The sequence below is a fragment of the Protomyctophum parallelum genome (assembly GCF_964188405.1).
Source record: "Protomyctophum parallelum genome assembly, chromosome: 1".
In the NCBI taxonomy this organism is placed as follows: Eukaryota; Metazoa; Chordata; class Actinopteri; order Myctophiformes; family Myctophidae; genus Protomyctophum; species Protomyctophum parallelum.
In genome coordinates this window covers 79,460,242-79,487,531 of record NC_139697.1, presented here as the reverse complement: position 1 = coordinate 79,487,531, position 27,290 = coordinate 79,460,242, and the positions used below count along the sequence as shown (strand labels likewise).

The window sequence follows — 27,290 nt, the reverse complement described above, 5'->3', positions numbered from 1 at the left end:
AAAGTAGCATGTTTGTAGGCCTAGAAGTTCTCTAGTCCATAAACACTAAAAGTGAGCTTGTTGTGACGCGAGATTTAGTATAGGCCTACACTATGTAGATCGGCACCGCCGTAGGATGAATTATAAATCTCCTGAGACGTCACACGTAGCCTGCTGCTCTAGTCTCGCCCCCTGACTTTAAGAGGACTTGTCTTTTACATACGATACAGAGTTAGCCTGTCCATGTGAACACTTCACTGACCACGGATCAGGGGGTCCAGGTGAGTCAAGTTTCTCATTAAGATGAATTAAAAGTGTGCTGCTGTAGGCCCAGTAGATTAATGTATCGTATGTGTCGTTGTAGATCGAGTTTGTGTGCGTTGGTTTTAATATTTAACATTGAAAAGTACACAATTGTAATTGGCAGGCAGTGCAGCGGTACGATTTGGATAATGGTAATTATTAACATATTAAAAAAGAGAAAGGAAAAAAAAGCAATTTTTTATGTCTAGATTTAATTTTTTATTTTGCAAGCCAATTTTTTCCTGTGGAGTTAAGTTGGCCGATATGAGCTGTCAGGTTCTGTGCTTTCTTTGTTGTCAGTTATCTAGGGAATGTGTGTGCGATTTGCGAACTCTCTTTATATGACTTGTTAATTGTTTCACATTGAGTAAACGAATTTTGTAGCACCTGGGCACCAATCTGAGAATCCCATCGGCAAATAACGGGAAAACAGCGACGTGAGTGAGTCAACACTGTCTTGAGTCTTGAGAGACTACCTGAGAACAAGCCGTGACCAACCTTCAGCAGTGAATCATTTTTTTATGAACTTTTCACACTGAATCACTGATGTCTCATAATTTGAAAACTACCCTGCCTGGTCACGCCCACTTCTCTAATCTAGGTTTACTCTTTTCAACAAATGTTTCAAAGTTAATCAGAACAACAGTGCTTGGGAGCGTGTTGGACTGCACTGCATGCGGCTCATTTTTTGTTGTGTAGCCTAATTGAGAGCAGTGAGTTTCTCAGTTAGTCAGTCAGTCAGTGTCTAAGCAATCTACAGCGACTTTCATTACACTTTCAGAACTGTAATGAGTCTGTGACTGTCATCCCAAAAATAATGAGGAGGATCTGGTTTGGGTGCAGTAATATTAAGGTTAAAGTTGTCTTTGTCTATTTGTCAACACGAAACATCTTTATGTACAGTATGTAAAATGATTTACAATTATATATTTTATGCAGTTATTGCGACCGCACGTCGCATTTACTATGAAATCGTACATTTCCCGTCAGCCGTCAGTCACTCAATGTCCCCAATCCCCATACATGGCAATGAAATCGTTCATTTCCCCAAGACATGCTCCTTATATGGCCAGTACAGAATTCATTCCATATTGATCTGACCCCCCCATTGCCAAAGCGCCAGTGCTCGCCCAGCAGTCTGCTGTCAACAAAGCGACCTCCCCCCAAAGGGCGAGGTCACTTCTCGCCAGTGGTGTCATGGTGATTATTTTTACTGGTACCACGGAACGTCACACGTACGCACACGCACGCATGTGGATGTGCGCATCGCATCGTGGCATGCACACAGAACAGCTGCATAGCCTAAACCTAATGTTAAATAGTGTATCCGTTTTAGACACACATACAAAACACAAAAGTAGACTTAATGGTCAGACAAACATCTTTACTGCACACTAGCGAAACCAAAAAGTTTGCTTTGGACAAATTAATCTGTAACTGTTCTTTGATGGAGTAGAACACCACACAGCAGCAGTAGCCTACTGGAGCCATAGCAGTCCACACTGCTGTAAGTCAAGTGTGCATGCTTACCGTATAGGCAGGGTTGAGAAGTAACGGATTACATGTAATACGTTACTGTAATCAGAGTAAAAAAAAAACGTAACTGTAACGTCTTAGAGTAACTGTAATCTGGATTACAGTAACGGGGGTGTTGTAACGGGGGTTACATGAGGATTACATTCTCCCCTTCCCCTCATTAATTTTACGAACAAGTTATAAATTATTACACCAAACGGAATGGATTGGAGTTGAGCGCAGCGCGCACCTCTCTGACTCTGTGTAAAATCCTCACAGTGGAGGCTGCTGCTGCATCAGGGTGGTGTTGCTAATTTGCGAGAAAAATAAGCAACCAGGTCTATGAAAACAAGCCCAAAAGAAGCGACTATAAAAGGCCACACGAGCACTTCAAAGCTATATATATCGTCCATTAAACAATGTGCATATTTATATATGTTGGCTATTTTAAAATAGACGATCTACAAGCTCACAACCGTTCTACAATTATTTAAAGCAACTTCAGAAAAATAAGCCCAATGTGGCTTATAATAATCAGACCAGGCAACACTGCAGAGATACTATAGGAGAGCATATATGATATATTGGATTGGGGATAAATAATGGGTAGCGCAGTCTTCTCTTTTAGGTCAAATACAATGAGGCTTTTTATTTAAAGAGTAGGGGTATAAATATAATTGTATAGGGCTGAGTTCTTTGTAGACTATATAAATGAGTCTACTGTCTACTCAATGTTTTAAACTCATGCCATGTCCATCTAAATGAGTGTCAGCCAGGAATGTCAAAAATAGTTTTTATTTGCCACTTTGACCACACATGGATGGAGTTGTTGGTTGTCAAAGTTGTTGGTTGTCAAAGTTGTTGGTTGTTGTCAATCAAACAATCAAAATGGTTCTGTAGGTCAAGATGGATTTTTCTTATGATCTGTTATAAGTTGACACAATGACTCTACAGTAATGTAAGTGTTCAGAGAGGTCAAATTCTTAACAATTAAATGACCTTAACCATATTTCAGTTGTCCTTATCTTAATTTCATAGGCTCAACATTCTTGTCTATCAATGGTAAAACTTGTATTATCTAATTAAATTGAATTTTACTTCAAAGTAATCCAAAAGTAACTGAAAGTAACTTGTAGTTACTTTTTAAATGGAGTAATCGGGATTACGTTACTGACTACATTTTTTAGCAAGTAACTTGTAACTGTAGGGGATTCCTTTTTAAAAGTAACCCTCCCAACCCTGCGTATAGGCTAGGGCTGGGGCGGTATGGGATTTTTATTACCGCGGTTATTGCCGGCCCCCATACCGCCGGTATGGCGGTTATTACCGCCATTTTTTTGGGGGGGGGGGGATAATAAGAGGGCTAATAAAAGTTACAGGTATGGTGTGTGCGATATTAATTGTGAGATTACCATAATGACGGTAATCATTAAAGGACCACTTTTGAACCTATCTTCATATAATAGGTCCTCACTAATAGTCATGATAAAATGTTTCTTTCTACTCGGTCTGTGTCACATAGGAGGCCTAATCTAATTGAATATCCCTGCCATAAAGCATTACACTTGTTTACAAGAGGGTCCACCATTTTCAATTCATCATATCATTTTGTACACTATGCACTTCTATAAAGCCAAAAACAGGAAATCATCATAAAGGAGGTAAAAAGGGGGAAAACGTATACAGTGAGGGGGGAAAGGGGTGGGTGGAGTCAAGGGATTTACATCTTAATGACAGTTGGAAGGGCGTTCCACATTTTTGTGGCATAGGAGTGAAATGAATTTAGGTGGACCCTCTTGTAAACAAGTGTCCACTCACAGTTAACAGTCTTTGTATTAATTTGAGTTGTGCTTGAAATGTAGTGTAATTCTGCAAACTGTTAATAAATATTTTAATCAATCAATTAATCAATCAATCAATCCTTGTTTGTGCCGAATCTGGGTTGCACATGGTTTTTTGAACTCCCTCTGGTGTTGTTGTGTTGCTGGCATGATTAGACTGACTGAGCGTCACTGTTTATTATGATACACTTTTCATTTCATTAAAAAAAAAAAATCATTTCATTAAAAAAAAAAAAAAAAAAAAACGCGGTAATGAACCCGATACCGCGGTATGCGTTACATACCGGCGGTATGGCGGTATTGCGGTTATTGCACAAACTAGGCTACAGTCACCGCTCAGGTATATACATTTAAAGTAGTCATTTGAATTCGGCACGGTACTTGACACTGTGAAAATAGGGGGAGGTGGGCGCCAGTAAACCTAGACCTCATGGTGCGTTTTGGTGGTGACTTCTCTTGAATCTAGGGGGACCCGTCGCGTTCTAGCGTGCACGGCACTGCACGCACGTGCACCGTTCCGTTCCGTCCCTGTGCGTGCACGTCAAAAAATTACTGGTACCACGGCGTGGTACTGCGTTCTACGAGCATGACACCACTGCTTCTCGCCCTTAGGCATCTTATTGGTTATAGTAATTTAGGGAATAACTGAATTTATTCATTTGCAACTCTGTGAGTGTAATTTGGGATAGCAGTTGCTCAGGAAGTAGAGTGGCCTCTTGGGAAAAGGAGGTTCTTGGTTCGATTCCCGCCGAGCCCCCCTGTTAGTTAGTACAGAGCGAAGTGTCCTTGTCAAGTTGTCAAGTCACTGAACCCTAGTTCTGTCCCCGGTTGCATGGTTTCCTACTTTCCTCCGCCATCGGTGTGTATAGGTGAAGGTAATGCACACCAAGCTTGTAGACAACAACAGAAGAGACGTTAGTATAGAGCCCTGGGAGACTCCTGTCAACTAAGTAGGGGTTAAGTGGTTAATAATAATCAAGGAAGCTTCACTCAGGGATGTGCAGCAGCAAGAAGTACGGTAATTGTTGTGTGGAATAAGGCTTTGTCTTTTTAAAGAATACAGGACTTGCAGCATTCCTTTTTTCAAGACAATGCTATGTGCTGTACAGTGTAGCCTACAGTGTATCTGCATCTCTCAGCAGCTGACATTGCTGTTTCACAAAGATAAAGCACACACTTCCCCATTGGGACGTTGTTATGACATGCACGCATTCCTTAAATAAGCTCATCAAAATGATTCTCGTGACATGCAATGCACCAGCTCTGCAGATACGAACCGGTAGCAAAGACAAACTGGACGGCCTCTTTTTGGCAGTTTGTTTTGGGCATGTGAACTTTTGTCAAGGTGTGGACGTGTGTCCTTCATTAAACAAACTTTGAATTATCTGGGCCTGCTGAGGCATGCTTTTTCTTACAGTTGTACTTGTAACCTAACAATTTGATACACTAGACGGCAAATCAGTGAAAAGTGTTTGATGCCTGTGGTTGACTCACTTGTTTTCACACAGAGAATAATAGTACTGTTTTTATTAGGAATTTTGTATATGACATAACTTTAGAATATCATCGACAGATAATGAGTAATTAAGTGATATAAAATGAATAATAGTGACGGGTAGTGTAAATGTTCCAAATACAATACATAATAAAAAGGTATATAAATGTGATGAACAAGAAAAAACTAAAAACAGTTAAACTGTGACAAACAGGACAGACACTCTTGCTCTCAAACTTTCCCAACAAGTTGTTGTAAATCAACTGAATTACAGACATCTTTCTTTTTAAATGAGAAAATAAATAAAACACTCAGTTTTCTTTTTTCTTCTCCTTTCCTTTCCAATTTTCGATTATGTTATCTATTGTGTAGGAGGGGTTAGCGTGCACCTATTGAAATAGTCAATGAAGGGTTGCCAAGTCTGGTAAAATCTATCTTCACTCCCTCTCAATTCAAACTTTATCTTTTCCCAAATCTGTCTTCTTAACACTGCACAGTGCACACTACTTCCTCCAAACCAACACGTTGATGTTGTTGGAACCATATACATCATAACATTGCACAGTGTATCCTTACTCCACTCTTTAACACAGGCGTTTTCAACAGATACCCAGATTCGGCACAAACGGGGGACTAAATTATTTTCGCTCCTATGCCACCAAATTTTGGAACGCCCTACCAGGAGTCATTAAGACATGCAAATCCCTTGACTCCTTCAAAACCGCTCTCAAAGGGCACCTACCGACTACTGCAATTCGAAACTGGGCCCCCTCCTCTATGATGATTTCCTGTTTTTGGCTATATAGAAGAGTATATTTGTACGTCTCTAATTGTTATGTAGAATTGAACATGGTGGGCCCTATTGTAAACGAGTGTAATACTTTATGGTGACTGTCGTCCACAGTTAACAGTTTTGTATTGAGTTGTGCTTGAAATGTACTTGAATTCTCCAATCTGTTAATAAATTCATCAATCAATCAATCAATCAATCAAAACAGGTGGTCCATGGACCACTGGTAGTCCGTGGAATTATTGCATGTGGTTTACTGACAAGTTGGAGGTCAAGAAATTCAACAGAAAAGTGTTAGAATCTTAAGAGGGGGAAGTGCACTGGATTGTCTGGTTGAGTCATTATTAGTAGTCAATTAGCCTGAGCTAACGTGTTAGGTTTCTGGTCTAGAGGGGGCGGGTCGCGGCTGAGATTTGCGCACGCCCTGATTGGATCTCATCGATCTGTCCGTCACCCCCGGCCCCTCCTCTCCCCCCTAGTGCAGCGCTACGTCACATCATTTTGAGCGACGCCCACCCGGAAGGGTTGACTCCCACTTTTAGACCAGAGCGGCCAATGCGTTGATTGCGTTCCTCCATGCTTTCAATTTTTGCACCAACAAAAATGAAAGCCTGGTACCGAGGCTAGTAGTCAATGGACCATTGGTTGAGTAACAGTGTATACACATGGGATGCATAGCAAGTGTTACAAAAGCACTAATCTTAGCCCATATCCCCACCCAACACAACAGTGGTCCGCAGGTTGATTCTAAGTCAGGGTGGTGGTCACTTGTTCACAATCAGTTGATGCCACTGCCAACATGAAGTTGTTGAGAGGGCCGTGAAAGTTGCCAACTTTGCATGGCATCTGATAACCTCCTCTTTTACACAGTAAGTTATCAGACATTTGAAGAGATAAGAAAGAAACCACTAAATATTTTAGTGAGGCTTTTCAGGACTTCCTATGTACAGACTGTTATAGGTGGAAGCTTTTGAGCCTGTCTCGACTCGTGCAGTTTGTCACGGATATCTACCCAATGTGGGGACATTGACATTATGCAGAGTGTACACAATGTTTTGTTCAATGGAAATATTAAAGAGCTAGGGCCTAATTGTAATTACTGTGTAAGTGAAATAATTTCTGTTTGTCTTGTTACTTTAAAGTGCAGCAAAGATGTCCAGCGAAGAACCAGCATTGCCATAAAAAAAAACTTATCCAACTGAATCACAGGATCTCAACACCAGCAGAGCTCTCAAAGAGTGGACACGGATATTGGACACTGGGCATTTATCATCAATGGGGTGACTCGACCCCCTAAACATCATCTTTTGACACCAGGAAAGAAAGTTGCATTCAACACAATAGTCTGCATTGACCAATTGGCTCGTGCCTAACCTGCTCGCAAGGACCACAATCTGGAGGAGATCTATGAGCTGTGTTGAATGCGTTTATCCACAAGATAACATCTAAAAGCATAGGCGAGGACCCGAGATTGTTTTTGTGTGGAAGTTTGGAATTTAACAGTTGATAGCCATGATCGACCTGAGCTTCCTGACGGACGAGGAGAAGGAAACCATCAAGGCTGTCCTGAACCGAGATAACGACCTGAAGCATGCTGAGGAGAAGCGAGTCAAGTCAGTTCAATAATTTAATTTCATTAACCACTTAAACCCTGTACTTAGTTGACCAGGGTCCCCCAGGGGTCTATATCCTTGGTCCACTATTTTTTGCACAACGGGTTGCATAACAGATGCCCAGAATAGGGATTTTAGCTAAGGTTCATAGTTAAGAGTTTCCACATCTAAAGTCAAAGGTTAATTTAAATGTATTCCCCAGCAGCACTGGGGCGAACATCTGTTCTGAGTTGTCAGTGGAATGTGCATAGAAGATTAGTCACAATCACATCTTCCAGTTGACTAATTACACACACGCATGCCAGTTTAGTATCATGACTGGTTAATATTAATGAATAAGTCATGATAAATGGATGAAAGCTTTACTGACGTGAATTAATATTCCTACAACAAAGTATGTTTGCACCCTGTGTTTTCTTTCTGTCTCTGCCTCCTCTTCCAAGTTCCAATACAGTTTACTCATGAACCACTATGTACTGACCATGTTGACTGTCTCTGCTTATCTCTGCACATAGGAGCCTGCAAAGCACAGTGGCTGACCAAGGTCAGCTCAAATACATGACAGGAGACTGGTTCTACGAGACCAAAGCACAGCGGCACCAGGAGCATATCGATGGCTCAGACATCATCAGAGCCTCCCTGAGACAGACCATCTGTAAGTCTATGCTACAACGCTCTCTCTCTCTCTAAATATTATTCACTCAACTCAGGAAAAAAAAAAAAGTATAGTCCTTAATTACTGTTATAGTCTCAAAGGGCGTTACAGACCAAAGTTTGAACGAAGCAAACTAAATTATATCTCACTGTTGTTAGACCCTCAATTGGGTGAGGAGAAACTTCCAAGAAAATACCCATTGGTGGGATCGAATATAGACGAATATCCAAATGGAAAACAAATGTTAACGAATGTTAAATATCTCACACACATTCAGGACTGCCCAGTACTGCAACAGTCTTTAGAACACAAATTGCTTGCTTGCCAGGCAGTAATAATCTCTTTATTTGGTAGGTGCACTATGGCCTATGAAAAATGTCTATTTTGGTTTAGTATTCCATTAGTAGTAGTTATTGGATTTTGTTTTGCTATTTATGGTGATGTTGCTAAGTTAACCTATTCAATTTGTTTTTATTTTCCAATGAGGGGTGCTTTAAAATACAAATGTTCTGAATCTGCTTCAGTTTGGGGGTTTCATCCATGCTGTGATGATAAATAATGGATCATTTTTTATTTTAATTCCTTTGGAACTAAAGAAACAAAGAGGAAAATGCACACACTTCAAGTGAACAGGTGCAGGACAAACCACAGTTCACATATATGAAGATAAGGCTGAACACTAGTAAAAATAGGTTCCACTATTTTGCAATAAATGAGTGGAGCTTACTCTTGCCAGTGTGCGGACCTTATTTACTTTAAGGCCGTTTTCACTTCGCTTTCACTTTTTTAATAATGATGTGTAATTATCTTTCTATTGATCTTGAATTATGCTATGCATTGTGTGATTTATTATTGATGGAGTTATTATTTATAATGAAAACATCCTCACGGGCCAAGCGCTGTTGTGCTTGAAAAGTCAGTAGTTTAGCACAAAGTGATGAGACTCCTTGTTGATGTCCACCGTTGTAGTGGAGCTATCCCAGATGTGGCCGGCCAGACCCAGCTTTGTCAGCAGTGCCAACCATGATGTATTCGTCCCTCCTGAGCTTTCGGGGCTCATTGATGAGCCACAAGAGCAGCTCAGTGATAAAAGGTAAAACGGTGTGCAAGTCTCCATGTTATTCAGCTCCATGGATGATTTTTATGTCCACAAATTCCAATAATAAGGTCATGAGAATTCCCCTTTTTCCCTTCCTAAAAGTAAATACTGACCATAGACTGTAAAAAATATGGACAAAGCGTTCCCCGGGTCTAACATGGACGTAAAATGAAGCCTGTTATTCCTGCACTGTAAGTCGCCATCTTTCTAGATCCGTTTGGGCCCAGCTGGCCATTGGCTGGCTCCGTTTGGGCCCAGCTGGCCATTGGCTGCCCAAACAACGAGGCGGGACTTCCCCCCTTCTTCTCTCTTCTTCTCCCGATCATAGACTGTAACGGTAGCCACGCCCCTCAGAACATACGCGACTTTATGATCATTTATTTTATAAATGGGACCATAATTTTCCAAAAAGAATATTATGACATTAGAAATGAGACTTTAAACTAGTGACTGGAAGCAGAAAGTATTCATGACCATGTTTATTAAGGTAATACAGTCTAGGTGAAGTTGGGCCCAAATACATGGACTTCTATGGGGCTATGGGTTTTTTTGGGTCCAGTGACAGCGCCACAACAGGCCATTATATGAACTTTCAGGAGTTTCAGGCTTCACAAAATATCTGTCTGACTGCCCCCCTGATACTGACCTTATTCTATCTTAGCTATAGCTTAGTTAACTATTTGTATTTACTTCTTGCCAGCTGACAGTATATTGCCTTACACAGGCCTACTGTGTTTACTGTACTTATGGCCAGATTACAGTACAGGGCAGTAAGAAGTTACTAGTAATATATTACTGTAAAATTATTACTTTACCCAGTAACAACCCGAGTAGTGTAAGGTATTATTCTGTCAAAACATTATACTATATTACTTTGAAAAAAAAAGAAAAAAAAGTAGAACATTTCATTTAAAAGGTCAAGAGAGATTGCTGCTTTTATTTTATATCCTTTTTGGCTGACCCGTGACTCTTTTTCTTCTTTTTACTATTCAAAACAATTTGATTCAGTTCTAAAAGAAGCTGACTAAACATAATATTGTATTGTTCTCTATTTTTGTGGGTAATATACATTACTCTTGATTATTTCCAAGTAATATAATGTTATTACTTTTTAAAGAGTACTATGTAATAAGTAACATATTACACTCTTGAGTAATATTGCCCAACACTGCAGACAGTGTGTTTACTTCTTGCCAGATGACAGTACATTTCACTTATTTGTCACAGACCACAAAATGTAACTTAATAAGTTGGCTAACTTTGTGGAACAAATCAATATACGTCATAAATCTCCCCTGACATCTGTTGCAAGATGTAAACATTTGTCTAATATCCAGAGCAAACCTCTGTTAATCTAAATACTATTTTAATTAACTTTTTATATTTACAGTATTTACACATTTCATTTGTAACCTGGCTGTCTAAAGTGCTAGCATTTCAAATTTTCAATCTGATGCAACTGCTATGTCACTGGTTTAAACCCTTTTCATAAACACATAGCTCCATGACATTATGCAAAAATCCTGACCTAGGGTTAAACATAAGCTAAAAAGGAAGCTTGTTTCCTTTCTTTTCGTCTGACTGCTACGCTTGGGGATGCCATACTGTACAATGGAGGAGTGTGGATAATGTACATTCTTCAGAGCATATAGTGCACATATACTGCAGTACAACTCTGTGATTTTTGCAGCATGATGTGATTTTTTAACACAATGTGCACTCTTCATGTGACCACCTGACTTAAGAAGCGTTACCCGTTCAAATCATATAAATAACGGTAATGGGTCACACACACCAAGACTGCATTTCAGTAATTTATTCTTGCATTTTGGACAGGAGGCTGGATAACCGAAACGTTTGTCTCTTGTCCAAAATAAAGAATACATTACTGAAATGCAGTCTTGGTGTGTGCGATCCATTGCCGTTATTTAACACAATGTGCACAAACAGTAATGTTTACTAAATAATAAAATCATCAAACTTTTGCATTACAAATTATGATTACTAGGTTCTGTTTCAATGTTATCTTATTCTGTCATGGGATCTTACAAACTAAATGCTACCAGTGTTTTATGTGTTTTATAGAGAGAAGATAAAGCTCAGAAAACATATGATCTCTTTCCGCTCTTATGAGGTCCATCACATGCTGTGCAAGAAAGAGTTGAGCATAACAGCAGATTATGAGTGTGATTGAAAAGGGGGAGGGGCAAGGATCTAACAAACAAGCAAATGGATACATTGCAATAGGCCCCTGAATTCCTTATAATCGTCTTGGAAGGTCAGATCTCACATGCTCATGTTTTCTTCAGTTTCTGAAGAGTGGTCAGACTCGGTCAAACACAAGTGAGGATTGCGGAATCCTGCTTTTGGGCTGAAGCCAAGGTTGGCTCACTCACGTATGCCTTCTCTCTAAAGTAGCTGATACCGTAATTATTCCTAGTGAAACACTATGTTAACCAATGGTATTTATAATTAACTGATACTTTGTCAATCTGTAGACCAGGAATCTGTTTAAATGTCTTTTCAAACGGGCAGCGATTAACACGCCTAGTAATTCATTTTCAATTAGACCTGCAGGTTTTTCTTCTGTATGCGCGGAGAAGGCGAGGGGTGACAATGCAAGTGTATTGACGTGAGCGCGGTCCTGTGAAATTGTCGCGCGTGTGCTCGTTTTGTGCACACGCCCGCGACTGACCAGACCTGGATTCTGTTTAGCTTTTTTTTATGCTTGTGTTGTCGCGCCCCTCATGAGCAGGCCTGGAGCAGACCTGTCGTTGATCCAGGCGACAACGTCTGCGTTAATCGATGCACGTCTGAACCGACCTTAATGCATTCTTTATTCATCCTTATAGGAATCAAGACTCAAATCCATTTGAAAACCCAGAGATACTTAAACCAGTATTGCAGTCGCCCACAAAGGTCAGTGGAAACGTAATCATCATGGGCGAACACACACACACACACACACTGTACAATATAAATACAAATAATATTTAGTGTGTATGTGAATTCAGTATATTGATCTCCTTTTGAAGCCAAGACAGAATCCATTCAACAATGAACACTTTGAAACTCACACCTTGGAGAACCTGCAGGAGGACAGCATATTCGTGGTTGGATCACTGGAGCAAACACAGACACCCAGTGAAGGTGAGTTCTTCAATGGATTAACACATTAGTTCGATTCTATTTAACCACTTGAATCCTATAAACGTCTTTGGCCGGGGTCCCCCAGGGGTCTGTACCTGGCCCAATCTTTTTTCCCCACAAGCTCATAATGCATTGCAACGCAATGCATCGTGTGCTTGTAGATGTGCTATTTTCATATTTTGCCTATCATGGCATGCCTAGGGTTCATGTGGTTAAACATCATATGGAATATAATCCGTCACAAATAATCATGCAGTCGGCTCATTTCATTTGTCCTAACATTTGTGTAACATTTGTGTAACAAATCATATGTTATGTTACATTTTTAAATGGAACAACGGAGTGCTCGGTGGACAAATGGTCAAAGCCTTGTCTCTGCAAATCAATGTAAGTGTGGCAAGAATCGTCTCAATGCTGTCTTGAGGAAGAATACTACGTTGAAACGCGTTGCTTTGGCTGCATGTATGTCTACAGCCTACTCTGTTCCTGGCTTCTGAAGTGCTGTTGGAGCTCTGTTCACTACTTTAATGGCACTAGCACTAATAAGGAGCTTCCTACATCAATATATTATAGGCCTATACTTTTGTAAAATGATAATGTAATGCAGGTGTGTGGGCCGACTGCTTCAGGTGTGCCTAAGGTTTCCAGATTGCCAGCAGGCACAGTTACTGCATGGCAGGGTGCAGACATTGAATAATATTTTGTAATAAATCAGTTCTATGCTAATATGTTTTCATGTTTTACCTTGAGGGTTTTTGAAAACAACCTTTCTCTAGGATATTCCTACTTTTACAATTAAATTGTAGTTGGCAAGCAACGCATCCAGTGTTTTAGTTTGTGCCAGAGTTGTACTTACTCACACTTACTCTGAAATAAGCTAATGAGTTGGGACCAATGGGGATATTTTCCCAAGGGTTGCCAAAGTGAAGGGGATATTAGAGTACACAAGGCTGCCAGACCGAGTAGGGGATTACACAGAAATGCATTCCAAAGCCTTAATCTGTAATGCATGACTTGGAAATGTTTCACAAGGGCTTTGAGTACAATGTTTTGGAGGGAATATTTTTATATGATAAGATGGAAACTGCAGAAAACTTTGCAGTCTCCAGAGTGTAAAGCGAGGTCAGATAGTTATATAATGTTCATATCCTCACTGAATGAACCTGTGCGAGTGTTCACCAACTATGCTCATACAATTAGTTAACCCTATTAATGTGCAAGGCACCAAAATCCTCCAACCACTTAACAAAGAGGACTAAGCTGCTCTACAAAAGCTGAAAATAGTATAGGGAGAGAACCTGATTTCCAAATTACCTGTAATGATACATATAATCTCAAATCAAATTCTCCCCTACATTAGTGCAAAGTGAGTGGAAAGCTCACTTACTGTAATTCAAACAATATTTTCAACCTTCAAAGAAGAATGCATCACTTCTCGCCGGCTCAATGCTCTACTTCTTACCTATTTTGCACTGTTTGTATTATTTTGTTTTTCAGACCCTTTGTCATCGCCTGAATACTGCAATTCTGTCGCTACTAACCTAAATCAAGACGACATTAAAGATAGCCTAGACCTAGAGGTACTGAGTGCCTCTGTGCTCATGCCTGAACCCGAACAGAGAACAGTCATTAACAGATCCCAGGATTCTCTGATAGAGGTTGATGGACCGGCAGATGGGCAGATTAACACAGCTGCTCCGAGGGGCATCCTCGAACCCATGTTCAGCCCTAGCTCCACAGAACCCCCTACCTCCCAACTGACCCCTCAGATTCCAGTAACCCTAGGCTCTCCCACTGAGACCCCCCCAGCCACAGACAGAGAAGACTTGAGTTGGATAGACAGAAAACAGGTGAGATTCTGCCACGATATTGAGGAGTGGCAGGATGGGATGGAGATGGGAGAGCACAGTGGTCTCAGTTGTGAAAGCGATGCAAACCTCCAATGCCAAGACACTGGCCTACACCAGGTCTCTGGTGGTAAGACTTTTAAGACCAATCACTAGCAAATAATTAACCAACCAATCCATCAATCACACTAACAGCAACCAATTACTATTATCTAGACCAACTTCATTATGTCTCGAACATGAATTAACTTGACACTAAAATATTTGTAAGTGGGTTTGTCAATGTATCACAAATTAGACAATAGGCCTTCGTAAAGTCACTTTTCACAACTAACCTGCTTGTTTATGCATGTTTAATGCATTGTGAATATCGTTCATTTGTCTTTATTAGTGATTCATTTGGGAGTTTGGTGAAAAACTACTGCAAAAGATGATCTGCTTCTGGTTGCATGCGGTTGCTTTGATCGGAAGAAAAAAATCTCATTTCTCACAGTTTCACTTCTGTCAGAGCATGTTTGTGAACAGTGATGTTTTTTATTCATATGTCACTCAATACACATATGTAGGATTTTCTCATTTTATATATATCTGTGAAATTGAGTGCTACAACATTCTAATACTAGGAAGAAAAATAACATGACCAAGTTTTATTCTTTTTTTTTAACAGTTAAAACCTACACAGCTAACTTGTATTTAAAGCTACAATTCCAGGACTTAGTTTATGAATACAATTTTACTTTAACCAATCTGTATATGCCTAGTACTAAATTGGTTGGAGTAGATTCTGGAGGTGGTCTCCTTATGTTATTTATGTAGTGTCAGGTAGGACACCTGATGGGTGACAAATGTCCAAAGTTATATAAAGCACACATCTACTAGATTGGACAGTAGATGTGCCGCCATCTTTATTGTAGGTCGGTCATTGTTGCAATTATCTCTCCCCAGTGGGACAGGGCGTCAATGACCATATAACCTACGGATTGTAGCTTTAAGATGATAAAAAAATGACAGCATGGTGATCCTATGTATGTTTTGTTTCCTTTACAGGTGTATGTGAGCCCTGTCGTCCTCATCATGATAGCCCTCAAATGGCCAACCCCTTTTTGACTGATAGCCCTCAAATGTCCAACCCCTTTTTGACTGATAGCCCTCAAATGTCCAACACCTTTTTGACTGATCTGGAGTCAGGTAAGATTGTAGATCAGAAGACAGAAACCGAAGAGGATGGTCACTCTGAGATGAAGCCTGCCGACTGGCCTATTATGGGTTTGCTGTCTATACAGGAAGAATCTGATTGTGACATCAATGAAAGCCATGTACTCCAGTCTCTTGCAAATCTCCAAGAGGATGATGTTGATAAACAGGGCGTTAAATGCCCTGAAACATTGGAGGTCATAACACTGCCACTTACTGCACTACAGAATACTCCATTTAAAGAAACCTTCACTTCACTAAGTTTAGAACCAGCAGAGATGGAGGATCCAATAAGTTATTCAATCTGGCAGAGAATTGAAAACCCCAATTTGACCAATGAACCAACAAGGCCTGAAGACATCGCCACAACGCAGACTGAAGATGTCATCACAACTCAAATGGAACTGAACAATGAGGGTACAATTACAGTTCAGTCTTATGAAGACAGATCTTCAACGATTGAAAGTAGTCTCTTGTTTGATTTGCCTAAAGAAGATGGTACATATAGAGCCAGTCCAATCCTCATCTGTGAAGAAACGGATGACTCTTTAACTGGTTCAACGACAGATTCTCAGAGTCCACAGCCAATGGGAAACATCACTGTTCCATTATCTACCTCTTTGTGCTCAAACAACCAGGATAGCCCAGTTCCCGTTCCAGAACCAATGGAAAACATCACTTTTCCATTAACTAGTTCTCTTTGCTCAAACATCCAGGATAGCCCAGTTCCCTTTCCCAGAAAGTCCAGTCCACAAGAAAACCAGCCTATCCAGATCAGTGACATCAAGTCTGCCTGGGAGAAAGAATATAGAGAATCTAGCATAGTTGTTCAAAAAGTTGAGGAAACCCCAGGCAGTCCAACACATTTAAGTTCAAGTTCAGACAACTCTATAGACCTTGTTGAAAATGTAGATGCCTCTCATTCTGATCTCAAAACACCTGAAAGTGGCAAAGAGAAGTGTGAAGAAAATGCACAAGATAGTTCATACAGTGCCACGTCTAACATTGAGTCAAACACAAAAGATATTACTCTGAAGGACGACTCTGTCATTCAGAGTTCAGACAAATCACAACAAGAGGACATTACATTCATAGATGAAGAGCCATATTGTCAGCAATCCCAACACAAGGCTGAAACCGAATCAGTTCTGCTTCAGCAAAGACCTCTCAGTCCAAACAGATCCCAAGGCTCAAAGTCAAAAGACGATGAAATCAGGAGAAGTCCCTCTAAGACGTGCCATCCCAAGGCCTTACCCAGAGAATCCTCAAATCCCATGGGACCCAGACTGGAAGGATCTCCATTGAAAACCTTTCCAATAGACATCACCCCACCAACTAATGACTTGGAGGCACAATCCCAGAGGCCAATGCCAGCAGCCAGACCGAAAAAAAGTCCCTCACATGAAGCAAAACATTCAGGGTTGATGGATATTAATCCTACAACAGAAATCATCCCTCATCCGCCAGCATCTGATTGGAGAATAGTAGATATCCAACAAAGTAGTCCAAAACGTTCAACTGAGTTGCAACCCCACGAAACATCTAAATCTATTAATGGCAGACAGCCACTTGCCACAAAATATGTATTGCTGCCATCAGAGAAATCAGCATCTCTACCCCGACTTGCTAGATCGTTTGCTCCCCAAGGCTATCAGCATTATCTAGGGGCACCTGAGAAAGCCCATCGCCCACCTTTTCAACAAGGGAAAGCTGCTGGAGATGGTGAAGGGGCCCATCAGGAGATTACCAGTAAGCAGACAGATTCTGTGACCAGTTCTTGGATTGTGTATTTGTCTTGGGGCAGTGAGCCTTTGAATTGTCTCTCACCTAAATTGCTACCCTATAATTTAACTGCTACTAATATGCTAAGGCAAATAATGAGATTCATATGGGGTGCATACTTAGTTTAGACTAGTCATTGGTTAGACATGGGTTAAGGTTAGGTTTAGGTGTGCTGCCCCGTGGGAGGTTAGGTTTAGGGTGAGGGTTTGAGATAGGTTGTAGTTGTAGGACTAATGACTGGTCTAACCAATGACTAGTCTAAACCAAAAACTGTCTAAACTAAGTACTGCACCTTCATATTATTGGGATATGGAGAGTTTGATTCACTCATATTCACTGTGGGGCTTCAGTACCAATTAACATTCCTAAATATCTCTTTATATATATATATATATATATATGGCAAAGAGAACTTCCCCAGGGAAAGGAAGAGACTCAGGACAAGATTGCTTATGCTTCATTCTTTTTATTGCACGACGCGTTTCGCCGTCTGGCTTCGTCTGCAAGCACCTGACGAAGCCAGACAGAGAAACGCATTGTGCAATAAAAAAATGAAGCATAAGTAATGTTGTCGTGAGTCTCTGGAGTGTGCGGTCCCTTCCTTTCCCTGGGTACCTTGCCTACCAGCACATCCCCACCTGGATGTGCATCTGTTTATATATATATGCAAATCATTCCAGCAAATATCTTATTATTAATCATCGTAATTCCACTGCATATATTCTGCATAAAGTAATCCCAGATTAAAGGACAACTTTAGTTTTTTTCAACCAATGTTCATGTTTTAGGTTGTTATGAGAGAAAGTAAAAGATGAGTGTACATTTTTTTTCATTTGCTGCTTTCTTTCGTTTTAGGGATTTTAGCTGTTTTTGACAGGGGCATTAGAGCATGGGGCTAAATATGTATTTCTTTACAACATTAGTAAGTACTAGACCCCAAGAAATTACATCTGGCCACAAAAGATCACAGGATCTTTACTGAATGTGAAGGTAGCCTACTGGGGGAAGCACTGTGTGTCATAGGCTCAATTTGCCAATCAATTTGTTTGACACATTCAATATATCCTGTGATCTTTTGTGGCCAAATGTAATTTCTTGGGGTCTAGTAGGACTATAGTAAAGAATAAAAAAAGAAATCGCTATACAATTTTGTAAAGAAATACATATTTAGCCCCGTGCTCGAATGCCCCCACCCCCCTGTAGAAAACGGCTAAAATCCCTAAAACGAAAGAAAGCAGCAAATGAAAAAAAGATTACACTCACCTTTTACTTTCTCTCATAACAACCTAAAACATGAACCTTGGTTGAAAAAAACTAAAGTTGTCCTTTAACCGATCCCAGTAACCCCAATTTTGGCGTGTATGTATTTATTTATTAGACTAATTTATTAAGCATTAGCAAGTAAAACAGTAAGAAGTTTCCAGTCTCATCGTAAAAGTAAGTAATAGTAATTAATTTAATTTAATTTGGTATGAATCTAGTGTGGGATTTTCCAGGACTAATGTTGTTCCGTTTGTGTCAGGTTCAAGGCCGATGTCTTCATCCAAAAGTCTGGAGACACTTACCTCACATCTATCAAGTAAAACAGCATTTTATGTCTTAAATCTTTTAAAATTAATTGGATTTGTGATACAAATAAGAATACACAGTATCAGATTTTTCTCCTTTTTTTTGTTGTGTGTGTGTGTGTGTGTGTGTGTGTATTGTACACAGTATAAAGAATATGGTCTTATGACTTTAACTTTAAGTTTAACTTTAACCTTTTCCCAGGAGAGGAAAGGAGTACAAATTACCCAAGAGGACAGCTGAACATAAGCGAGAGTGATGGTGAATATATGTGTAGATTCTGTTATTCATTTTGTTAACACTTTGTGAAAGTTGATTGAACAAGAGTCCAGATGATTAGGCAAATACATTCCTTTGTCACTTATTAACTGTATTGGTCCAACACTGTACGCGTTAGAGCAGGGGTTCTCAAACATCAAGGAATGCCAAATTGATATGTATTTGGCCACTGCCCCATTTGAAAAGATGGGGGCGACCCCATACATTTCAAAATGAAAAATGATTCCACAATGATTCAAAATATTTTGAAAATGGCCAATCTATATTATGCACACTAGCTCATAGATATACACAAATTTAAGCCATCTCTATTGGAGTATTAGACAGATAATAGACAGACAACAATTCACTAGTCGGCTCCTCACTAATAAACCTCCATGACGGATTTGGTCAAGACGGGTAGATGCCTGCCCTTAGGGGAGGGGTCTCACAGACCTGACATTTAGGCCTGGGCTACACCTATATGGGCCTTTTGCAAAACGCATTTTTTTGTGCGTTTGGGCCTTTCAGCCACACGCAAACGGAGTTTTCGGTCACTCAAACGGAGGTTTTTGGTGGATCTGTGTAGTCATGCGAAACAAGAGCTTTAGAGAAACAATTACGTCACCGCTCATTAGCGCATATCATTTTTAGCCTACTATAATATAGGTGAGAAATGCAGCTTGTGCCTGGAAACGAGAGAGAGTGAGAGATGGGGAGGAGAGAGAGAGAGAGCCCATATGCGTGTGTGTCTATGGGTATATGAATCGGAATCATATTTTTTAAATTATATGGAGAGAGAAGATCATGTGTCGGGATTTGGACATTTACGCACAAGTGTGACATGCTGACACGCCTGACAGACAATGCAAGAAACATGTTCCACTTCCTCCTCACAATTTAGGTGCGGTACTTATTCCTTCATCACACAAAAATGTGTTAGGCCTATGTATTTGGCACCTCATAAGTGTAAATATAAAATCAAATAGGCCTATAGCCTACAATTGAAACCTGCTACTGAAGTGATTTTCTCATGTTCAATGCCTTTCTGCGTTAAACTGTTGCTCGTTTTTCTGGGGACCCCTGAAACACCCTCTAAGCTAAGGCCCCCAGGGAGAACCACTGCAGGAAATCTTAATCTGTTCTGAAAGATGAAGTGTCTCATTACAGTTTCTGCGGCGCCACCATCAGTGTCCTCCCGGTCAGACGCAGATCAAATTAAAATAATGAGTGCTTCAGTGCCAGTCTTTCAACAGGAAGAGGTAAATCACAGCCCAAATTTTAACCCGTTGGCAATCTTTGCTAATAAAGTAACCTCGGAAGTACCAATACACTGGCCATAGACCTTGGACTATTAGAAGTTCTCACTGAGTTTTCTAACTTCTGTATACTGTATGTGCTTCAAACTGTAAGTTGTGCCTTTGCATACTTTTCTCTCTTCTTAGATGGACACTGAAGACACTTTCGAGAACAAAGTGGGCATGAGGAGCTCCACATCTAATTTAAGCCAGTCCTCTGGCCTGGCCTCCATGTCCTCTGTACGTCCACACAACATTATTTATTATTAAGCCAGTCCTCTGGCCTGGCCTCCATGTCCTCTGTACGTCCACACAACATTATTTTGGTCTAATATCTTCTTGGATTAATTTAGCTAAAACCGTACTATCAGATGCATCTTTTAAAACAGTTTGGCACAAGGGTTGCCTTCTTTTGTCTAGATCAGTGGTTCTCAAAACCTTTTCATTTCTAGGAGCCCATAACTGTGTGAGGGTCCATTTGGAAGCCCTGAGGGACCCTGGACCCCACTTTGGGAATGACTGATCTAGATGTTTAAACCTAAACTGTTCCATTTTACATTCTATTTGAAAGAAATGCTGAACACATTTTAACCGCTTAGACCCTATAAACTTAGTCTATGTTTTTCATGTTGTTTTTTAGTAGACCCCCAGGGGGTCTATAGACGAATCCAGGAACGGGTCTCATGGTCGCAGCTTACGTATTTCCTCGATGTAGCTGCGGGGTTTAAACCCTCACCAGGCGCACCTCTTCTACTATAGTGAACGGCAGAGTGACTGATGTTAAGTCTGCCTCAAACGTTACTCTTTTACCTGCTTTTTACTAACACTAACATTACAAAGATGCCCAGAACATCGGGATGAACCTGTGTAGTTTATGGCTGCTCCAACAGTAGTGGCAACATAAAAGAAATAAAAAACGGAATGTCAAAATATCCACCGCTGTGGCTGAGACCAGAGCCATAGAGTAATGGTTGAGACAAAGCAGTGAAAGATACATAACGTCAGTCTTACCCAACACCCAATCTTTCTGTTTTACACAAGGCTGCTGTACTTTATATACCTCATACTTTAAATGCTTAGTATGAGGTATAAAATACAGCAGCCTTGTGTTCATAAAACAGAAAGATTGGGTAAGACTGACGTTATGTATCTTTCAGGACCTTTCACTGCTTCGTCTGAACCATTACTCACCATTACCCATAACCATGGCTCTGCTCTCAGCCACCACGGTGGATATTTTGACATTCTGTTTGAGGCAGACTAACATCAGTCACTCAGCCGTTCACTATAGTAGAAGAGGTGCGCCTGGTGAGGGTTTAAACCCTGCAGCTACGTTGAGTCCGCCTACAGGAAATACGTAAGCTGCGACCATGAGACCCGTTCCTGGATTCGTCTATACGTTCTCCTCCTTTTTCCCCCCCTCTACACCAAATCTCTTCGCCAAAAATAGCTGATCTTCAAGCTACATGTTTGATTTGTATATCTGCTAATTTGCTAACAGCAGAGAAACAAAACAAAGACTCCTTTTGAATTGAATTGAATTGAAACAAAAACAAAACATCAACAGCAGCATAATTGTTCAGTACATTTGACTGGGTCAGAAACTGGAGAGATGGTTAAAATATGACTCATGGAGCACTAATGACCACATGGCCATCTTACAGTCATGGACAAATGCACGGGATAAATTGCCTTGGGCATCCCAGTAAAAACAACAACAACTGAGATACACTATTGTGAATTGTAATCTCTTCATGCAAGAAAATGAATTTGCATTTATAGGAGTCAAGCATACTGACTGCAATTTGGTTTAAATTCCTGAGTTACCTACTTACCAGCCACATGCCTTTCAGACAATTGGCACTTTCTTTCACAAAACGTAATGGCTGATATCGAACAAACTAGAATGCTGTAATGATTTCATGATTGGAAATTTGGTGTAATCAACTACTGTACTTATTTACTATACCATTCTTGATGACATGATTTGATGGAATGTTGTACCTGTTGTGATGATTCCTAAGATGAGTGGCAGCATGTCAAGCCTTTTCCCTGGAGACTATGGTGACATTGAAATCCAGGGATCCATCCAGTTTGCTGTGAATTTTGTCCAGAAGCTTAACGAGTTCCACATCTTTGTGGACCACTGCAAGGACCTGGCTGTAGCTGAACCCAAAAAGAACCGCTCTGATCCGTAGGTCTTCTCTAGAGGTGATATGGTTGAAATGTTATATGCTGAGAAAAGTCTGCAAGTAATTGTTGCCGTAGTTAGTCTATGGGAGAGTGAGGGAAAGTAAAGAAAAGTTTTCTGAAAAACCTATGTTGCTATAATATTTTCACGTCAAGGATCCCAAAAATCATACGTATTTGGCTGCTAACCCCCATCTCAAAATATGTTTTCCCGGGACCTCAGAATTGTTGGAAAGTCTGGAAATCTGCACTTTCAGTCGTAGTAAGAGTCTTGTTTAATAATGTTGAGGATCTGCAGCAGCAGTCAAACGCGCCGTTTCGGCGCGCAGGCCTTCGTCTGTGTCAGAATTTTCGAATTTTGAAATGTTGTGACTGAGAGTGCGGATTTTATTCTCTGTTATGCTGTATGTTCTCTTTGAATCTGCACCCAGCACACGCCTGAACCTTTAAAAGAGTGTGTTGTTCTCAATTGTAGGTATGTGAAATGTTACCTTCTTCCTGATAAAACCAAGACGGGGAAGAAAAAAACCAGTGTTAAAAAGAAAACCCAGAATCCCGCTTACAAGGAAGTCCTCACGGTAAGGATTCCAAATGCAATACTTCTTCATTGCATGTTTTTGCATACTCCCTTATAGTCTTATTTGTTTTTGCATACTCACTCATAGTCTTATTTGTTCATTTGCTTTTTACAGTTCAAAGCCACAATGGAAGTGTTAAAAACTCAAAAATTGAACATCTCGGTGTGGCACGATTACACTTTACGACGGAACAGCTTCCTGGGCGAGGTGGAACTGGATATGTCAGAATGGGATTTCAGCAACACACAGATAAATGAATATGCTTTAAAACCAAGGGTAAAGTCTCAGTAATTCCTTATTGTCACTGCAACCACTCTCTCTAAAACAGGATTTTTACTAGTATTTTGCTATGAATAAGTTATAAATAGCTTCTGTATGTTTTTTGTTATATAATGGCTGTATAGCTTGATGCTTAAATACATAGCATTAACCTCTATTTTTATTTAATTTATGTGATCTCTCAGCCCTTTATACCTGCTATATTCACTTGTTACCTATTTGTTTATGCCTTGAACTGAAGTAGGTCTGGCAGAAAGCTCACAAATTATACAATTATTTTTGCACATATTTGAGTGTGCAGTATGTACAGTATAGTCAATGTAATGCTGTGTTAATTGTTGTGGAGACATTGTTCACTTCCTTTACGCGGATGCATTTAGTCCTGATTTATACTATAAATCACCCTTTAGTTCTCTGCACAAACCTCAGCGGCATCGCCTTCACACTCTGTGGATAAGAAAGGAGAGATGAGAGTAGCTCTGCGATTCCTGCCACAGATCTCCCACAGTAAGCTGATAACTCAATAGTCATATCTCACTTATGTTATTTTAGTTCTATATCTGCTCACTGTTATCTGACATCAACAGGTAAAAGAACAGCTCAGTCTGGTGAAGTGCAGATCTGGGTGAAGGAATGCAAGAATCTCCCACCGGTCAGAGGAGTGATTATCGACCCATTTGTTAAATGGTAGGTGTCACGCCCTTTGATGAACTTGAAGAACGAATGAGGCAGTTGTTCTGTGTATGTACTGACGGCTTTATTGTAGCAAGCATCGCTTCCAAAGCCCACGTCAAAACTGACATAAAACACAAATAAATCATGATCAGAATGAGCAACATGAAACAAAGCACATAATGTAATATAAAGAAATTACTCATGTACAAAACAAGTCTTTTACCTCACTGACTGCACGTAATTCAAAGAGCATGAAGTAGTGAGAGGAACCCATGAACACATCATCATAACCAGGACTTTAACTTTGTACGCTCCATGTTCAATGTGACAAACTCCCGTCTGCTCAGCATGGACGGAAGATGCAATAACTTGTGCGATCCTGAGCTTATTCCAAAGTATATGGTCATGTTACCGGAAATGACACAATCAAACTTCCGGAACACACATTTTACCCAAATCATCAAATAAGTAAAATATCATACAAAATAATGACAAAAACATAATTATGGCAGTCACAGTAGGATTTACTTGTTGATTGTTGCATAGTTTAACTGAAGTTTAACTTAAACAAGAATGGCAAGAATGGCTCACAACTCTTGCTTAAGTGCTCCACACAAAGATTTTATTTGAAACAATGTTTAGATCCTTTCCGGATCTTCATAAGATTAAAAAGAGACAGAAGGTGACTATCACATGTAGACACAAATTGGTCATTGGCCTCACCTTGTGGCTGGGGGTGGACCCAAAGTTGAATTGAGAACTAGATACCGGTATATAATTTTCATACTCTAGATTAGAAGGAAGCATGAGGCCAGTCCGCTGCCCCCCCCCCCCCCCCCCCCCCCAGGTTTGCAGAGGAAGTGTAGCGCCCAGGATTACATTAGATAATTGACACTGGGTGAAAAAATGGGTTGCAAAATCATGGGATAAAAAAAAAGGAATTACACCATGTTTCATAGAGGGATCCTGTCCATTTACTCATATGATGAGTGTATGTACACTGAAACTATACATGATCTTGTGTAGTTGAACTGTGGGGATGATTTTAGGGGGTGTTATTTCATTGCATCTAATTCACTCATGATATGCTTCAATTTAAAAACTTGTAACAGTAACAATAACTTCTCCACCACAGCGCTGTGCTTCCTGACAGAAGCAGGAAAAGCCGACAGAAGACCCGAGTGGTGAAGAGGACTTCCAACCCCATGTTCAATCACACCATGGTGTATGACGGCTTCCGCCCAGAGGACCTGAGAGAGGCCTGCATGGAGATCACTGTGTGGGACCATGACCGACTCAACAACCACTATATCGGAGGCCTTAGACTCGGTCTGGGAACAGGTACCATTCTATAACTTAACTAAAATCCTCAATTTTAATTTCTCCAGTTGTAGATTAAAGTGAATGTGTAATTTTGTTTTGTTAAAACAAAATGCCTTTGTGAAAAGGTTAAATGCTAATGGATAATAATCATTGCTATGGAGTGTGTCTTCAATAACGGGGGTCTCCCCATCTCTCCAGCTCTTTGGTAAATATAAAATATATTTTCAGGTGGCCAATTTTAGCCAATGAGGAGAGAATACCCATTTATCAGCCTCAATTATTTAGTTTTGTGTTCCAGTTCCAAATTTGACTGGTCATTTCTTTGTGTCGTCACTTCCACTTTCACTTGTTTATCTTTATCCTGTATGAGTTCTCTCTCCTGATTGAATAAAATTGGTATCCTAACTGGAAAATATCTTTCCTGTTTATGAAGGGGCTGGAGTGACAGGGAGACCCTTTTTACTGAATAAACATGGCAATGACTATCAGAATATAACACTTATTTTATGAAAAGAAAATCACTTACTGCACCTCACCACTGAGTATTTTACTGTGTGTACCTATGCATTTTTTGTTAGTGTATGCTTGCTTCTTCCTTACATAGAAGAGAAAATCGAGCATTCTCACAAGCACTTTGCAGTTTACAAAGTGCAAGGCTCACGGAAGATTCACAGTAAGAAAGAAATAGCCAGCACTCCAAAGTCCTTCTGGTACTTTTAACTCATAGACCACGGACAAACACAGCAGATCGACACGGTTGCATTTTGGGCGTCAAGCCTTCGTCGGCGTGTGTTCTTCTTTACATAGCCTACTTAAGTTCCTCTGAAAACACCCAAGGGTAATGTCCCCCTTCAATCAATGCCCTATCTATGCAGGTCAAAGTTATGGGGCTGATGTTATGTGGATGGATTCAACGACAGATGAGGCCAACCTGTGGGAGAGGATGATGCAGTCTCACAGTGAATGGGTAGAGGATGTTTTACCTCTGAGAATGTTGGTAATGGCAAAAAGCAAGTGAAAATAAGATGGTAGTAAGTAGGTAGTAGTAATGCAAATGAAATGGCACAGGTGGATGACTGTGAGAAACAAACTGTACAAACATGGATGGATATGCATGTGCATGTGTACTGTAGGCTATGTAATTGACTACATTAGCATCTCGAAGATAATGTATTATGTTTTAGAAAATGCAAGTTACGATATATGAGACACAAATCTAAGCTATCAAAGATATTTATAAATGAATTCAATTCACAATAAGTTCATTGTTAATCTTGTATATAGGCCTAATGTTATATCATTTAATTACTTTAAAGCTACAATCCAAACGTTACGATAAAAGATGGCGGCACATCTATTGTCTGATCTGCTGTCTGCTTCAAATATATATTGCATTCACATACTGGTACTCATAACATATAAATTAGATTGCTTAAATATTTTCATTCAAATAAGTTCCGGTTTGTAGCTTTAACAAACAATGTTTCCAATAAACAAAACACGGTGTAATTAATATCTCTGTGATGAGGAATACATATATTTATATACATAATGGACTATAGCTTACATTTTGTTAATTTGGAATTAGGATTTCTATTTTCTGTCACATTAAATGTCTTCTGTATGGTCTGTTCAGTAAAAAATAGACATTATTGTAATACATTTAAGCCCCATATTTTGAAGCATTTCCAAAATGGAGCTGTTGCACGCTTAACTATGATATAATTACTTTTCACAACATTGGAGTGGCTATATTTGCTGTGTCAACTGTCAACTTCCAATATAAGTCCTTTGTATGCTCTTCTTCGTGATATATATACACGTATATAAATATTGCTTGTTGAAAGAGATGTGCGGATA

General features: G+C 40.0%; 1 protein-coding gene across 6 annotated transcripts; it reads left to right on the top strand.

The window, feature by feature from the left end:
- Window positions 1–186: 186 nt before the first annotated feature.
- Window positions 187–27,290, top strand: sytl2a (synaptotagmin-like 2a). 6 transcript variants are annotated; one of them, XM_083776313.1, is made up of 18 exons: window positions 187–260; window positions 7,066–7,536; window positions 8,052–8,191; window positions 9,161–9,284; window positions 12,143–12,209; window positions 12,326–12,440; window positions 15,476–17,230; window positions 18,786–18,842; window positions 19,034–19,090; window positions 20,258–20,349; window positions 20,533–20,625; window positions 22,410–22,579; window positions 23,051–23,153; window positions 23,268–23,429; window positions 23,843–23,939; window positions 24,020–24,119; window positions 25,243–25,448; window positions 26,306–27,290. In XM_083776313.1, the coding sequence occupies exons 2-18, from the start codon at window positions 7,436–7,438 to the stop codon at window positions 26,446–26,448; spliced, it is 3,582 nt and encodes a 1,193-aa protein (XP_083632439.1). In that variant the 5' UTR covers window positions 187–260; window positions 7,066–7,435; the 3' UTR covers window positions 26,449–27,290. The 6 variants fall into 6 exon arrangements, with proteins under 6 accessions (XP_083632439.1, XP_083632438.1, XP_083632443.1 ...); XM_083776312.1 differs by having other exon boundaries at window positions 15,335–17,230; XM_083776317.1 differs by lacking the exon at window positions 15,476–17,230.